The 16,831-nt window shown below is 54.2% G+C and overlaps 1 protein-coding gene across 3 annotated transcripts in view; it reads left to right on the top strand.

The window, feature by feature from the left end:
- Positions 1-2,181: 2,181 nt before the first annotated feature.
- Positions 2,182-16,831, top strand: part of SCUBE1 (signal peptide, CUB domain and EGF like domain containing 1) — a 143,891-nt gene continuing 129,241 nt past the window's right edge. For all 3 annotated transcript variants that reach the window (XM_028827624.2, XM_015150522.3, XM_077949395.1), the window contains exons 1-2: positions 2,182-2,410; positions 6,060-6,191. In XM_028827624.2, the coding sequence (XP_028683457.2) occupies positions 2,323-2,410; positions 6,060-6,191 (220 nt within the window). In that variant the 5' untranslated portion in view covers positions 2,182-2,322. The remainder of the gene's footprint in view (positions 2,411-6,059; positions 6,192-16,831) is intronic.

Here is a 16,831-nt window from a genome sequence, read left to right on the forward strand (position 1 = left end):
GATTCTCTATTTGTTCTTCTCATCCATTAGGCAAATCTCCTCGTTATGTTCTGTGTCCAGCCCAGGTCACCTGCCCTAAGAGGCCTCCCTGATGGTGCCCTGCGGCAGAAGTGACCTCCTCTTTCTCTGCCCCACAGGCCACCTCCTTTCCTTCACCTGTGAGGGGCTTACAGGTGTATCTTCTCTCCATTTCCTTCCTCTGCTCACTGACTCCTCCACATAGACGACAGCCACCTGGAAGGAACCACTTTCCCTCTGTCTGCACACCTTAGAGGGTGTTGATTCACCCGCAAACTTCACCTGAGCAATCACTTGGGGGCAGGCTGGGGACTACAACTTGGTACAAGGGAGAGCTACCTCTGGGCTGAGGGGTCCCAGCGTAACCTGCCTCCATTCCTGCCTTGATTTGTGGGGACAGAGCCTGGAAGAAGGTTCTCCTGCTGCCATCAAGCTTGAGGGGCACCTGGCCAGGGCGGGGGGGGGGGGCGTAATGACCAGGTGCGTTAAAGGGCATTGTTTCAAGTAGGTTAGAGCCCCCTGGAAGGACCTCCTCCACCACCTCACACTGCTTGCCCTGTTGCCCAATGCACAAGATAATCTGTGGTTCTGAGGGAACTCCCCACCCCCTGCAGAAACTCAAAGCTACACAGTTGACGGGGACAAAATAAAGCCTGTCAACAGCATCTCCCAAATTAAATCAGCAGCCAGGAGCTGCCATACAGACTGAAATGTCTGGAGCAATGGGGTGGGGGCTCAGAGGAGACAACGAGCAGTGCTTCCTTCGCGCAGTGCTTCCTTCTTCTTTGGGCCTCTCTGGACCCCCTACACCCCCAATCCCCATGTAGGGGACCCCTTGCCTCGGCCACCAGGCCCGTGCCACAAGCTGATGTGAAGTCAGATAGTGAGTGAGAGCTGGCTGGATGCAGATTTAACCTTCCAGGGCTGAGGAGCTCATCTACAGCAGGTCGGATGAGGGCGTGAAGAAGCATGTGTGCCTGTGTGTGTGCTGGAGGATGTGAGGGTGTGAGGCTGTATCTGAGTGATTGCATGTGAGAGCGTGTGTCTGCATGTGTGACGGTGTGTGTGTGTGCGCGCGTGTGTGTGTGTTGAGGGCAGGAAGGGGAGCTGGTGTGGAGGGGCTCAAACTGGTGCAGGCAGAGTGGACAAAAAAAGAGAAAAGAGTTGTCTTTGAGTCGGGCCTGGAGAGCAGAAGAAAAAAGGAGCTCTTATTGGTGGTTGTCAAGGAGATGGGCCTTGGGGTTTGCTGAACTTTCTTCCCTTAAAGCGTCCTGCCTGGAGCTGAGAGGGGCCATTTATTTCCAGCCGCCCCTCGCTCCTAGGCCTGGTGGGACCAGACCCGAGGCCGACCCTCGCCAGGCGTCAGGTGTAGACCCCAGGCCAGGCCAGAGCAGTTCCCGGGTCTTCGGACCGGGATGCCCGCCCCGCCCCTCCTCCTGGCCCCGCCGGGTCTGTCACTGGGAGAGGCCCCGGCCTCGCATTCCGGTCAGCGAACTTCCCGGGCCGAGGTCAGCCCCGTGCGGGGCCTCGCGCGGCACCGACCGCCAAGGGGCATTGTCCGCCCCGGGCGCCCCGTTCCAGACGCGGGTCCTGCGGCCGCCCCGTGACAAGCACACTGACGAGCCACTGTCCTTTGACGAGTGCTAAAAAGTTCGTTTGTTTTGAACGTCAACTTTCAAGCGATCTTTACGAGGATTCCCCGCCCGGTTCGCTCGCTGCTGCCTCGCGGCGCTCAGCCCCCAGTAGGTGCTCAGGAAACGTCCAGCGAACGACGGCGCAGGCGAGTCTGCTCTGCGCGCTAGCGCGTTTCACTGCACACGGGTGGCGGGCGACCTCGCGGGACCCCCGGCTCGCAGGATCCCTGCCTCCGGGCCTGGAGGGACGGCGGGCTCGACGGCAGGGGCCGGGACGCCGAGGGCAGGGGAGGGCGCAGCCTCGGAGCAGCCCCAGCCTGGCCGAGACCCCGCGCCCGCAGCCTAGCGAGCAGACCGGCCAGGCCCCCACCCCCCACCTGCCGCCCGCCCCAAGGAAGGGCCCCCCCCACGACGCCCGCGCCCGCCCTCCCCCGAAGGGCCGGCGGCCGGCGCCCATTGGCCGGCCGTGGGCGACGCCCCGCCCCCCCGACGCCACGGGCCAATGAGCGCGCGCTGTCAGCTCATCAGCCGGGCCGGCTGGGCTGCTCAGGAGCCCGAGCCGTGGCGGAGCTGTGAGCAGCGAGCAGCGCCTGCGGGAGCCGCCGGTCGGTCGGGTCCTCGCGCCCCGCACGCCCGCACGCCCGCACGCCCAGCGGGGCCCGTATTGAGCATGGGCGCGGCGGCCTTGCGCTGGCACTTGTGCGTGCTGCTGGCCCTGGGCACGCGCGGGCGGCTGGCGGGGGGCAGCGGGCTCCCAGGTAAGTCCCCGACCGAGGTGGGGGGCGGCGGGCGCGGGGGGCGCGGGCGGCCGAGGCGCGGTCCCGGAGGGCTTCTTCCCTGCGCATCCCGAGCTCGCCCCGTGCGGCCCCGCGCCCCCCGCCTCTTTGCAAAGTAACTTCTGGGGCCGGCGCGGGGCGCCCCCTCTCGCAGCCCGGGCGGCCGGGGCTCCTGAGCCCGGAGGGGCCGCAGCAGGGGCGGGTGGGCCGGGGCCCCGGGAGGGGAAGCGCGAGCGCGGGAGCGAGGAAGAAAGGCGGCGGTTCCCGGGGGCCCCGCGTGCGGACCAGGGAGGGGCGGGACCCCGAGCGCAGAGGGGCGCTTTTCCCGGGAGAGGGAACGCGGGGCGGGGCGGGCGAAGGGGGACACGCCGGGAGGTGGAAGGGGAAAGGGTCGGACCGAAAGACCGGGACGGGGCGGGAGGTGCGGGACAGACGGACAGAAGAGGCTGCGCTGAGGGAGCAGACAAAAGGAAGCCCGGAGAAAAGACAGATGCGGAAGGGTAGAGAAGGAGGCCCGCACGGCCCGGGGAAGGAGGAGGAGGCCCGTGGACCAGGAGGAATCAAGAGGGACGGTCCCACTGTTGATAAGGGAGAGAGAAGAGGAGATGGGGGACAGATGGACACTGGAGAAAAACGGGGTTGGTGGGGCGGTGAGAGGGAGACCCGGAAAGAGAGAGGGACGGAGATGCCTGGAAAGCCGCGGACGAGGGACCGTCTGACAGGACGGGGAGGAGAGACAGAAGGAAGGAAGGCAGAGGAGACGCAGGGACAGACACGAGAGGAGAGTCCGGACGTCGGTGGAGCAGACCCAGGAAGGGGAGGGGGAGACCCGGAGGCCACAGGCCCAGGCCCGTGGGTTTCACGGGGACCCCCCACCCTCCCACCCCTTCCCCTCCTGCTCTCTGGCTGTCTTCAGGGGCTTCCCGAAAAGCTGGAGTCACATTCTCTCCCCCGCGTCATCAGAGACGCTCCTCCAGTGCTCTGCTTGGAGGGGGAGGCAGGGGAAGGGTCCTGTACGTCCTTCGCGGCTCCCTGAGGTCTGGTTTGGGTGGTGTAGGGTCTATTCCTGGTGGTCCCGCGTGCCCCGAGTGAGGATGCTGGGCCCGTGAGACTCTTCCACAGCAACACCCCTCCTGGAAGCCCAACCCTGCTGCCCCATTCCCCTTGTGTCTGTGGGTATCTCTCCCAAGCTTTGGGGTCCCTCACCTCTGAGTGACTGTTCCTGGGGGTGCCTATCTCTGCCTGTGTCCCTCCTCGTGTCTTTCTGTATCTGACTCTGTCTCCTCCCTGACCCTCTCAGTGGAAGCCCTGTGACTGTGAAACGCCAATAGCCTGTCCCCAGCATAAGCAAACCAGAATCAAAGGGAGCAGCCTATGCTGGGAGGGCTGGGTCGCCCTGCAGGGGAGTCTCCAGCCCAGACAGGAGCGGGAGCATGGCAGAGGACCGGTGGGGACAAGTGGCTTCTCACCCTCTCTTCTCAAACTCCTGTGTCCTCTCCCCATACTCCACACCAAGGACACCCAAGTGTTGAAAGATGTGTTGAGAGATAGCTCCACCCACCCCTCATCAACATCCATACATTTCCATCCCAATGAAGACACCTGTCTAGGTGGGAGATTGGCGGTGAGGGCACAAGGGGCTCCCGCCCCTCATTCCTACACACTGGCCCCTGGGAAGTGGGAAGAGCCATACCTGTGGCCCACTGCCTCTGCTGGTCCTGTTTCAGAAGTGTCCCCAGTCCTCCCGAATAGAAGCCTGGAGATGGGCCCTCTCTGGCCCCTGGGTCCCTGCCTTAGAGGCAGTGCCAGTCCTGCACAGCGTCCCTCCGTTGCCACTTCCCCAGAAGGCCCTCATGGATGTTCCTGCTGGCCCAGCCATCCAGTTGCCGGCCCCCTCCAGTCCCTGCCTCCTGGTCCCCTTTCCACTCTTCCCCTGGGCAAGCTGTCTAGGACAGGCCGCCCACCTGAGCAAATGTAGCCCCCCTGAAAAGCAATGCCACCTGCCATGTGTGTGCGCACGCGTGCACTTGTGTGTGTGTGCAGGGGGGTTATGCTGTTGTGTTTCTTTTTGATGCCTCTCTTCCTTCAGGGGTGGGCAGGAGACTTGGGGGCTAGGGCAAAGAAGGAGGAGCCCTGGAGGGCATGGATCTCATAGGCCCCACTGGCAGATTTCAAACCCAGATATTATGCAGGGGAGAAATTTAGAGTGGACACTCTTGGGGACCCAGCAATCTAAGGTGAGGCCAGAGGCATGACGAGATGGGGACATTCTGAGCTTAGCCCTGGGGCACTGCCCTCATGGCAGCTGCTGAGAGTTCTTTGTGCTGCTGCACTCCTGGGTCCTTCTGTCTGTCTGTCATCTGTCTGAATTTCATGCATTGCTAGCTAGAAGTCACATGGCACGTAGGAAAGCTCATTCTGTGTTGGAGTCCACTCTCTGTCCCAGTGAGCTACTGACCCATAGCAGATGTGACCTCACCGGGCCTCGGTTTCCTCATCTATAACCTGAGGAATTAACCTGGATTATAGCTTCAGCTCGGACTGTGCTGAACTGTGCCCGACAAGAGGCAGGTCCCCTCCCTGCCTGAACTGTGTGTGTGTGTGTGTGTGTGTGTGTGTGTGTGTGTGTGTGTGTGTGTGTGTAAAAGAGACAGGGAGAGAGGCTTGGGGTGTGTAGATGGACCGGATATGCAGAATCTATTTTGCTTGATTTGCCCCAACAGCTGTTCCAGACTGAAGGTGTATATGTGTTGGGGGTGGTAGGTGGAGAGTGTCGGGAGCCCTCAAAGCCTAGACTGAACTTGCATTTAGAAGTTGGGATATGAAAACCAGGTTCACGTGTGGATTTCCGAGGAGGGAGGACCATGGGGGGAGTCAGAACCACGGATGGGCTCAGGTTAGCCCAGTTGAGGGTGTGGTTCTGCCACCAGACACTTTGGTGTGGGGGTGTGGAAGCCAGATGACGAATCCCATTTTTCCACAGGCTAGCGGCAGGGTGGGATCCCACGTTCAGGTGACCTGCAGGAGCCTCCTAGCATGGCCTTGGTGTCCCCATCTGGAACCCAAAGGGGCTGGATTTAAACTCCTCCAAGGACCTTTCTGGCTCTAAATTCTAGAATGAGGAGAGTGGGGGAGGATTGGAGCGATGCCTGTGGGGGGATAGAGTGAGGAGAATGGGGGAGGGTTGGAGCGATGCCTGTGGGGGGATAGAGTGAGGAGAGTGGGGGAGGGTTGGAGCGATGCCTGTGGGGGGATAGAGTGAGGAGAGTGGGGGAAGGTTGGAGCGATGCTTGTTGGGGGAGTAGGACAGATGGAGGAGGAGGTTCTTCCTCACTGTCTCCTTAAGCCTCAGTTTTCTCATCTTTTTAGCGGAACGATAGCTCAATGGGATCATTGCGACAATAAATAAGGCCAAGTGTATCGATAGCATTGTCCCTGCCACAGAGTGGCTGTGCAAAAGATGCTACCAGTTGCCACTTGTCACACCAGATTGTCCTGTGACAGCTGTTATTGCCAATGAGCCCACTGACCAATGGACAGGCAGAGGCAAGAGCTCCCCTGCCCCACACCATCAGCCACCTGCCGCGGGGCCACAGCTTACCTGTTGTTCCCCCTACACCCCTACCCACAGGATCAGTCGACGTGGATGAGTGCTCAGAGGGCACGGATGACTGCCACATCGATGCCATCTGTCAGAACACGCCCAAGTCCTACAAATGCCTCTGCAAGCCAGGCTACAAGGGGGAAGGCAGGCAGTGTGAAGGTGAGTTCAGCCCGGCCCTCCTGGCCAGACCCTGAGGCTGCCAGGGCTGCTGTAGGTGGCCGATGCCTGCCCCATTCATCACCAGCTGGGGCTGAGCCTCCCGCACCACCGTCATGGTTGCTGACAGTCATGGTTGCTGACAGCACAGGCTTCTCTCGGCCTCAGGAGGGAGGCAGTGAACTTTTCGGGAATGCCGGCTGTTTTCCCTGGAAGGGTGGAGTTAGAGTCATGGGGTGCCTGATTCTCAACTGGGCTTGAAACTTTTCGTTTTTTTTAAGAAATTGGCTGGGTGCGGTGGCTCAGATCTGTAATCCCAGCACTTTGGGAGGCTGAGGCAGGCAGATTATCTGAGGTCAAGAGTTTGAGACCAGCCTGGCCAACATGGCAAAACCCCGTCTCTACTAAAAATACAACAAATACAAAAAAAAGTTAGCCGGGCGTGGTGGCGTGTGCTTGTAATCTCAGCTCCTCATGAAGCTGAGGCAGGAGAATCACTTGAACCCGAGAGGCGGAGGTTGTAGTAAACTGAGATGGCGCCACTGCACTCCAGCTTGGGCAACAGAGAAAGACTCTGTCTCAAAAAAAAAAAAAAGAAAAAGAAAAAGAAATTAAGATGAAGTATTGAATGATGTATTTGTGCATCTGTCCTTGACTGGCTATATGGGGCTGGAGTGCAAAGACCTGGGCTTACCCCCTGACCTCCAAGGTCCCTAACGTCAAGTTCAAAACCACCCTGTAGGTCTCTGTCTCGAGTTCCAGTGCTTGGACAGACACTGGTGGATTTGTACCATCTCTCTGTCTATCCAGCCTTTCTGCCCTGCACCTGGGGTGCTGGTTAGACCTCCTGGCATTAGAAACTGCCTCCCAGCAGGCTGAAAGAGAGAAAAGAGCAGCTCTGGCTGCGTTTGGTGCCAGGACTCTCCAAGCCCATTGGAACCTTTGGAGCTTTTGTCCATGAGGGTCTGCATGGCCGTCCTCACCCCATGGGTCTGGAGCAGGACTGGGCATCTGGGAGCTGGAAATAGCTCTCTCCGAAACAGACACACCCCCGGATGGGGTCACTGATCCCCAACTTCCCTGTCTGCACCCGTCGTATAAATGAGGAAAACTGAGGCTCAGACAGAGGAAGCATCATTTGCAAGATTCCCATGTTCACAGTGACATGACAAGGACTGAAATCCACGTCTTGCGGCTCCCACTCAATGACTGTGGCAGCTAGTTTTCTTCTCCCTGGACCCTGCCAGCTGAATTTTTCCAAGTTTGATATTTGTATTAGGAAAGTAACATGTGAGCACAGGATGGGTCCCTGTTCTTTCTGTATAAGGCGTTTACAGGGCTAGAGTTTTGTGGGCGATGCAGCCACGCCTCTCTGGGATGCTGGTGGTGTTTATCCTTCGCATTTGTTGAGCATTTATTTAAGGCTGAGTGCTGGGCAGATGACATCGCCCTGGATCATGCCTGGTTGGGTCATATTCCTGGCACGCTCAGGGCCCCAGAACCCAAAGGGGGGAGCTGGCGCCTACCTACAGATCTCTGGAAGGAGGCCAGGCTGGAGGCACACAGAGGAGGCCATGAGTGAGAAGCCTGGTGGGGCGGCTGGCCTGGCTGCTGTCAGGGCCAGAGGTTAGCTCCCTGGTTTGAGTGGTACATGTGAGGCTGTGTGTGACCGCTTTCTGATCCTCTATTCTGCCCCCCAGACCCAGTGTCCTGGCAAGGCAGGGCCATGGTTGACCCTCCATCTCTGCTGGTATAAGCCATTGACCTGGCCTCTTCGTCCCCCAGCCCAGCTCCTCCTTAGGCCCTCTCCTGCTGTCCCCTGCCCCGGAGGCCTTACCTGTTTCCCTAAAATTTTTCGGAGTTCAGCTTTAACTCCCCACTCTGCTTGACCCCTGAGTTAGGAGTCAGACTCTTGCCCCAAGCCCAGCTCTGTTGCTCACTGGCTCTGTAGGCCTCATGTTCTCACCTGCTAGAAAAGGAAATTTTTTGTCCTGCTGGGTATGAAAATGAGACAAGAGGAGGCTTGCGAATGTGCTGCAGGAACTGCCAGGGGTCTCCCTATCTCTCTAGCCAAATTTGGGCCTCCACCCTTCACATCCTGAAACACCTCTATCCTGGCATGCACACACACACACAGACACACACACATGCACACACACTGGGTTGCTCTACGTTTGTGAGCCCCAGCTCAGATTTCCTGCCTGCCTGGAGCTCCTTACCTTCTTTCTGCATCCTATCTAAATCTGAAGGCTAATCATTCTTTAGATTTGCCTCCTCCAGGGAGCCTCTGATACCTCCACTTATACATGCACTTACCCATGCACACACATGCATACTAGACTGCATTAGTTACCTACGCTGCTCCCAGAGGCTTCTGGGCTTCCCTCCATCATCACACTTCTGACTTGGTCATAATTACTTGTCTTGGTCCCCCACAGAACTGTGAGCTCATTTATTGCGGGCCCACCATAAGCTTGCTGTAGGGGTCACCATACCGAAGCTGTCAAACTCAGGCCATGCACCCAGGAGCTCTCAGAGAGCTCCTCAATTAGAAAGGGGCTTTACATTTGTAGCCATGTTCCCAGCTCATGGGGCAGGGCCTGGCACTAGCGTAGGTCTGCAGAAAACGTTTAGTCTTAGTTGGCTCTCCTTTGCCCAGACTGGACTTCACATTAGATGAGCAACCTCTAAGATAAACACAGAGGGGAGTGTGGAGTGTGGGGTCTGTAGAAGGGCTCGTTCTGGCCCTGGTATCATCTTGACTCTGCACAATGAGAGACAGGAGAGCAGATTCAAGGCTGGTCTCTTCAAGGGGAGCCTGGGTTGCAGCCCACCTTTCATGTGAACATTTGGGTGGTGATTTGCCCTCACTGAGCCTTAGTTTCTCCTTCGGTTGTGAGGGCCAAAAATACTCCCCATCACAGGTCATCCTGAAGATTGAGTGAGCCACAGTATAGTGCACTGGGGGCTGGCATCCAATACACAGTAGGCACTCATTCCACAGTGTGTGCTCCATATACAGATGGCAGGGTCATCACCATGGTCCTGTCATTATCATCATCAGCATTATCACCATCATCATTATCATCACCATCATCATCATCACCATCACCATCATCACTATCATCACCATCACCATCATCATTATCATCACCATCACCATCATCACCATCACTATCATCACCATCACCATTGTCACCATCATCACTATCATCATCACCACCATCACCATCACCATCATCACCATCATCATCATCACCATCATCACCATCACCATCATCACTATCGTCACCATCACCATCATCATTATCATCACCATCATCACCATCACCATCATCACCATCACCATCACTATCATCACCATCACCATTGTCACCATCATCACTATCATCATCACCACCATCACCATCACCATCATCACCATCATCACCATCACCATCATCATCATCACCATCATCATCATCATTACCACCACCATCACCATCATCACCATCACCATCATCATCATCACCATCACCATCACCGTCGGCATTATCATCATTATCATTATCATCACCGTCATCACCATCATCATTATTATCATTATCATCATCACCATCACCACCATCATCATCACCATCATCACCGTCATCATTATCATCATCACCATCATCACCATCACATCACCTGTTCTCACTAGCTGTCAAAGTGGTTTCAGGCTCAAATGAGACTATGAATGATGAAGACCTTTGAAAATCACTCCATTCTGCATATCTGTGGTGATAGTTATGGTGCAGCATAGTCCTTGCTCTCCAGGAGCTTGTGGTCTGGTGGGACTGCATGAGCTGGAAATTCCTGATAACAGATTTAGGGTAGTTCGGGTCATGAATCAGTGTCTGTTGAGTTGCTGTGTTAACAGTATGAGAACAATTGTTAGGAACCAAGAGGAGGGCACCATTTGGTTATGGGCTCCCTAAACCCTCAGTCAGTGAGTGTTGGCATGGATTCTGGAGGCCTGTGTGGACCCTGTCCTGCTAGCACTCTGGTTTTCTCATCCCTGGGGACCCATCTACAGTCATCAATTTGAATCAAGGCAGCCTGCCAGAGTGCTCACATATATACCTCACACCGCCAACACATAAACACGGAGGACCATCAGATCCCTGCTGGCTTCCCTGGGAGGACTACGGAGAGACATCCGGGGGTTTTGAAATCTGAAGGGGCACCATGTGCAGCGCTGGCCTGAGGGAGCTGGGAAACCATCCAGATGTTCACGTCCTTGGTTTACAGATGGAAAAATGGAGGCCTGCGGGGGCAGGGTCTTTCTTGGGTGGGGACTAGAGCCCAGGTTTGGTAGACCTGTTACTCCACACTATGTCTCTGCCAGTGGTTATTCCTATCTGTGGCTCTCTGTTCTGAGAAGAGGACGTGAACAGTCTCTATTAAGGTCAGCATAGGGGTTAAAGCATTGACTTTGGTGCCAGATGGCTTGGGTTCAAATCCTGCCCATGTAGCCTGGGCATGTTATTTAACCTCCATTTGTTTATCTATAAATTAGGCATAATGTTACTACTTATTTCATACAGATAGTGTGAAAATTAAATGAGTTAATGTATTTAAAGCCTTTGAACATAGCCTGGCACATAGGATGCTGTATATAAGCACTAGCTGCCCTTACTGTGATGACAACGACGACGACGATGATGATGATGATGATGATGATGATGATGATGATAGTGATGATGGTGCTATTGATGATCAGGGTGAAGGGGGTGATGATAATGTTGATGGTGCTGTTATGGTGCTATTGATGAGGGTGATGGTGATGGTGATATTGATGATGATGGTGCTGATGAAGATGATGATGATGTATCTGATCATCATCATCTTCACCATGTCAATGTCAGTGATCACAATGTTGTTCAAGATATGAAAGAACTAAAGCTTCGTCTTTTCCAACAATTTCTGGGACCTAAAATGGTTGGGAAATGAGGTATTCTGGTTCATCGACTGTTCATATAAACCATATGCATATACCTATATCCCCACAGAGGTGGACAGTCAGGTGTGCCATTCACAGATGGCTGCTTATCGAGAATGTACAATAAAAAAATACATAGGAAAGAAGACTTTCCTTTGTTCAACTAAGCCTACTTCGGGGATGGCAAATATGCCGTCACCTTCTGCCATAGCAGACATTAATAATCAATCACCACGCCCTCCAGTCATTTCTGCAGTAGATGAAACTTGCTTTCCTTCCCTGGGCTCCTGCATCTGCAGGTCCTGAGCTGGAGTTGAGTTTTGCTGAGGCTGGGGTTGGAGTCTTGGAGGCAGTGAGCCCCCTGTCCTGCAGATCTCACTGACTGTGCTCTTTGCTGTAATAAGCATAGAGGACGGACTCTCAGCAGAGCCTTCCCCGAGGATGTGGCTGCCACAGTCTCCCCAGTTTTTCACCAATATGTTGAGTGTTTGCTTCCAGACACCCCACTACATGCTCCATGTCCATGATCTCATTTAATCCTCTCAAGAACCCTACCAGATAGGGAGTATGCCTTCCATTTTTCAAGCAAGGAAACAGGCATGGAGAGGTAAAGTGACTGGCCAAAGGTCACACAGTTGATAGAGGACAGCTAGAATTTAAGCCCCAAACTGGCAGTTCCCAAGGTCTGTCCTCTTGACCGCTGGGTGATACTGCCTACTTTTAACTGGCTCTCCCACAGGGACTGTCAGCTCTGTCTTCACCAACTAATCAGTGCCCGAAACATACTTTCTCTATCATTTTCACAACCCAAGCCTGGGTTGTGGGAAGCCCGATGTGAGGCTGACCGAGCCTCTTACCCACTTCACCAGGTCACCTTGAAACCTGCTGCTTGCAGAATCCCTGTTAGCAAATCCAGCCCTGAAGGCCACCTGCCCCCCATTCTGGGAACAGTTTCTTCTCCCACCTTCAAGGGCAACTTGCCTCATGGCCAGTGGGCATATGCGATGATGCCATGGCCTCCATGTGTGCAGACATGTTGCATCTGTGCCCAGGAGTGGCCTGGGGCCCCCTGCAATCAGCCTAATGCTGGCAGAGGGCTTGCTGTAGCCAGACGGGTGAGTGCCTCAGAGAGCCGGGAAAGGCTCTGAGCAGGGCTGGAGATAAAGCACTGTTTTATTGATTGAATCTGAAGTACCTTGAGGTAGACTCATGGCTGTGTGGAGTTGGAAGAAACTTCGAAGGGCATTGAGGCAGCCCCTGTGAGTGACAGCTGCCACCCCTCTTTGCAGCCCAGCCCAGGTCCATACACACCACCATTGTAGCCCATGCCACACTGCACTTAGCTTGTCCCACATCTCCTCCTGGAATGTGAGCTCCTCAAAGACTGGATCTGGGATCCGTCAGCTCCCATCCCTGGAACCTAGAGACTGGGCCTGGCACAGGGTGTGGATGGCATTTGCTGGATGAAAGGGTCTCCTCCTCCAGGAAGCCATCTCTGGTCTCCCAGACAGGGGAGTTATCACCTGTGAGCATCCTCACTCAGTGCTCCTGTCACACTAGATTGTGAGGACCCATGCAACTTCCCTCAGGGCTAAGCCCAGAGCTGGTGTCAGTGGGCAGTGAATGACCCTTATCCATGCTGGGAGGACCCAGGAAGGCCTCCCAGAACCTCACAGACTCTGAGGGTTCTACAGATGAGGAAGCAGAGGCTTGGACAGGGAGAGAGCTAGTCTGAGGATAACTGGTGTGGACCGATGGCAGAATTCACCTGGGGAAACTGGTTCCAGAGAGGTCTGTCTCTAGCCAGGCCTCCCAGGTGAGAGGCAGCAAGGCCTGGGTTCCATCCATCCCCCATCAGCCAAGGGGTCCCAGCATCAGGCCAGGCCCCCATCAGCCCATTGGAAAGCAATAGGGAAGGCTCCTTCACTATGGAGGGATCGAGGGGGCTGCACAGCCCCTCTGCTTCTACACGTACTCGTTCCCTTGCTGCTGCTGGCTGGTCTGAGACAGGACCTGGGAATGGGAGGGGCTGGAAGCTACCATTTGTGATACTGTTATTATTTTAATTTATTTTAGAGGTGGGGCTTTGCTGTGTTGTGAGCTATTATTGTTATTTCTGTTTGTTTTTGAGATGAAGTTTTGCTTCGTCACCCGGGCTGGAGTTCAGTGGCTCAATCTCGGCTCACTGCAACCTCCGCCTCCCAGTTTCAAGGGATTCTCATGCCTCAGCCTCCCAAGTACCTGGGACTACAGGTGCGCACCACCATGCCCAGCTAATTTTTTGTATTTTTAGTAGAGATGGGGTTTCACCATGTTGGCCAGGCTGGTCTCAAACTCCTGACCTCAAGTGATCCACCTGCCTCAGCCTCCCAAAGTACTGGGATTATAGGCATGAGTCACTGCACCCGGCCATTTTTTATCCATCCCTCCCTACCCAGCCTCACTGTCTTCTTTTAGTTCATCAAACTTGCCAGCTTGTTCCTACCTCTGGACCTTTGCATACTCCATTTCCTCTTCCCTGTCCATTTAGCTAAGCGTGTGCATCCGCGGCTCACCCGGCCCCGGGGGCATGGGCCTTTCGGAATCTGCCAGGCCATTCCCGCACTGGCTTCCTGGTCTGAATTAACCAGGCCTGTTTGTGCTTATTCTGCTGAGGGGGCAGGCTGGGGGTGAGGAAGGGGCATTTCATCCCCTTTAAATACTTCAACTCATTTAACCTTAATTGCCTTGTTTTCATAGACATTTGCTAGGGAAAAGGACCAAATTATAGCTTGAATTGGGTCCTACTAATCTTAATTAAAAGCTCTCGTTTATAATCAGGACCAGGCCCCAAACGAGGAGCAAACCGCCCTCAAATGGCTTGTTTAAATAACTAAGACCCTCTTGATAATCACTGTTTAGTCTGAACCAACAGCACACATCACCCCTTCTATGTGTACTTAATTTTTTAGACCATTTATTCAAGTGGTTTATTCCACTTGCAAGTTCTAACTCGGGCCTTTTCCAAAATGCTATAATTAAAACTCTTGGGGGAAATAACTTTTTGTTTGGGCCACAGTATATCAAATATATTACTATTTTCCTCTTTTTGTGTGAAAAGGAAAAACATGACAACCTTGTGGCCGTCAGAGATCACAAAATTAGTGTGTATGTAATGAATGTAAATAGTCACTTCCTGAATTTTATATCCCCAGGGTCTACTTGTCAATCACTGAAGTTAGGTGGATTACAGAGCATGTTATTAAAGTGTTTTAACAAAATTCCTAATAACATACTCAGTGATCCATTTAGTTTAACATCAGAAAAAAAAAATCTTAAAACCAATTTGGCCTTCTTAGGAAATAATGTCCATGACCTTATTAAATCATTTTCATCATCATTACTACACACATTATTGAGACTCCAGATAAAATTCTGCTTTTTGGGAGGCCAGGAAAGGCAGTAGGAGGTGGGAGGGTGGGGGGAGAGAAGGGGAAATTCTTCTCCTTCAAGTCTTAAAACATGCAATTATGCATGCTAACGTGTGCTCTGCCGAAGATGAAAGTGCTCAAGTCCAGCAGACCAGCAGGCAGGAAGAAATTGGATGTGACTTAAAATTCCAAGGTGCTGTCAGCTAGCAATTAGGCAATGTTGCTTGCCAGCTCTGCTGCTGATTAGGGCTCTTGCAGAGTTCTTGGAGCCAATGTCCATTTTTAGGAGGAAAAAGTAAAAAACTCATGCTACCGCATTTAAACATTGGAGGCAAGTTCACCTCTGAGCCTCAGTTTGCCCATCTGTAAAGTGTGTGTGCACTGGACTGTTTTCAGTTGAGTATCAAGAATGTTTACTGAGCACCTACTCTGTGCCAAGCTAGGTGCTGGGGCTGAAACATGTTTCCTGCGTTTGACCTGCCTTGTGGGAGACACAGATTGGAAAAGATGTGATCATAATAGGATGTGGAAAGTGCAGCAATGAAAATACAAACAAAACAGGTGTTGTTTTGTTGAAGTAGAGAAAGTGCATATCTCTGCCAAGGAGGGGAAGAAATTCAGGAGGGCTTCTTAGAGGAGGTGTCCTCTGGGCTAGGTTAGGAAAGCATAGCAGAAGCAGGTCTCTGATGCTCCTTCCAGCTGTGATGGTCAGTGGAAGCATTTGTAGCAAGGATTTAGAGGCCTGCATTTCGGTCCCTTCTAACTCCGTGAGCCAGCGGTGACTTGACCATTCTGAGCCCTGGTTTCCTCATTCACCACATGGGAGCCACAACACCTGCCCTACAGAATGTGCACTGGAGTAGAGATTTGAGGAGGGAAGGGGCCTCACTGTCTGTGAGAATGTGTTGAAGGCTGCACCAGTGCCTGCATGTTGGGTTTTTTTTTTTTTTCTCTAATTCCCCATTTCTCCCAGGGTTAGGAGTCTCTGCCCCCACCTCCCACCCTCCATGTCCTCCAGCTCCCCAGGCAGCAGCCCCTCTCTGCCCCCTTCCTCTGGGCCCTCTCACCTCCTCTTAGCCGCTTCTTATTACAGTGGCTGTATTTGTTTTCCATCCGAGGAATGCTAACCAGCAAAAACCATTATTTCTAAGAAAATAAACCATGGACTTGTGTGCCTTTGAATGCTACTGAAATGGATGACGGCCTTCCCTAAAGGCCTTGAGACAAAGAGGGCTCGGGGCCTTGTGTGAACGGGCAAGGTCAGGGGGTCTCAGAGGGTGCTCCCAGACGGGCTTCCAGATGGGCCAGGACTGCGGCCTCTGGCTAGAAAGAGTGTAAAACCTCAGCCAGCTGGTTGGATGCCTGGCCTGGGTTAACAGCAGCCACTGGCGTAGATCACTCCCCACTCCCTCCAGGGTCTTCAAAGTGCTCCCCTCTCTCCAGGAACCCCTATGTCTTCTGTCTAGACCTCCTGCCTCTCTTATAGAGGGGAGTGGAGCTGGGAGTGTGTCCATGGAGACCGGGTTCCAGCCCTGTGTGGCCTGGGCCAAGTCTGTGGGCCTCTCCGGCCTTTGCATCCTGACATCAGAGTTCAGCGGGGGCAGGAGATCTCAGGCCCCTTGGACCCTCACTGTGGGCAGCTCCTTCCTCAGGGTGCTCCTCATTTCCATGGCGCCCAATGCTGGCCTCAGTCTGTCCAGCATGAGGGGTGGGCTTCAGTGGGGCTTAGCCAACTGTCCCTTCCCACTGCCAGCCCTGCGGGCAGACGTGGGCCTGGTCGGTCTGTGGGCAGGAGCACATGAGTTTGTGTGCATCTGTGTCTGGGTCATTCCCCTCTCCAGGCTGGCAGCACCTTGTGGCCAAGGTCCAGGCTAAGGGCAAAAGGCCTGGCCCAGGACAGCATTGGCATGGGAGGGAAGAAGGCAGAGAGGTGGCCTGATCCTTCACAAGGCCCGCGGGCCCCAGATTCCTGGTTCACAGAGATGCCATCTTCTCTGGACAACTGTGTCGAGGTGAGGAAGGTAGAGTCTGGGACCAGCCTGCCCAGGTTCAAATGTTGCCTTCACCACCTTCTAGCTGGGTGATCTTGGGAAAGACACTGAAATTTTCTGAGCCTCAGTTTATTTTTCTATGAGCCATGGGAAGTGAAGACCTTTCTGCACGACTCTAGGGAGGATTAAGCCAGTTACCATCAAGATGGTGCCTGGTGTGGAGTTGCCACTGCTGTTATTTTATTACATTGGAGAGGAAGGCCACCCGGGGGTTCGGAGAGA

The sequence above is a fragment of the Macaca mulatta genome, chromosome 10 (genome assembly GCF_049350105.2).
Source record: "Macaca mulatta isolate MMU2019108-1 chromosome 10, T2T-MMU8v2.0, whole genome shotgun sequence".
Classification (NCBI taxonomy): domain Eukaryota; kingdom Metazoa; phylum Chordata; class Mammalia; order Primates; family Cercopithecidae; genus Macaca; species Macaca mulatta.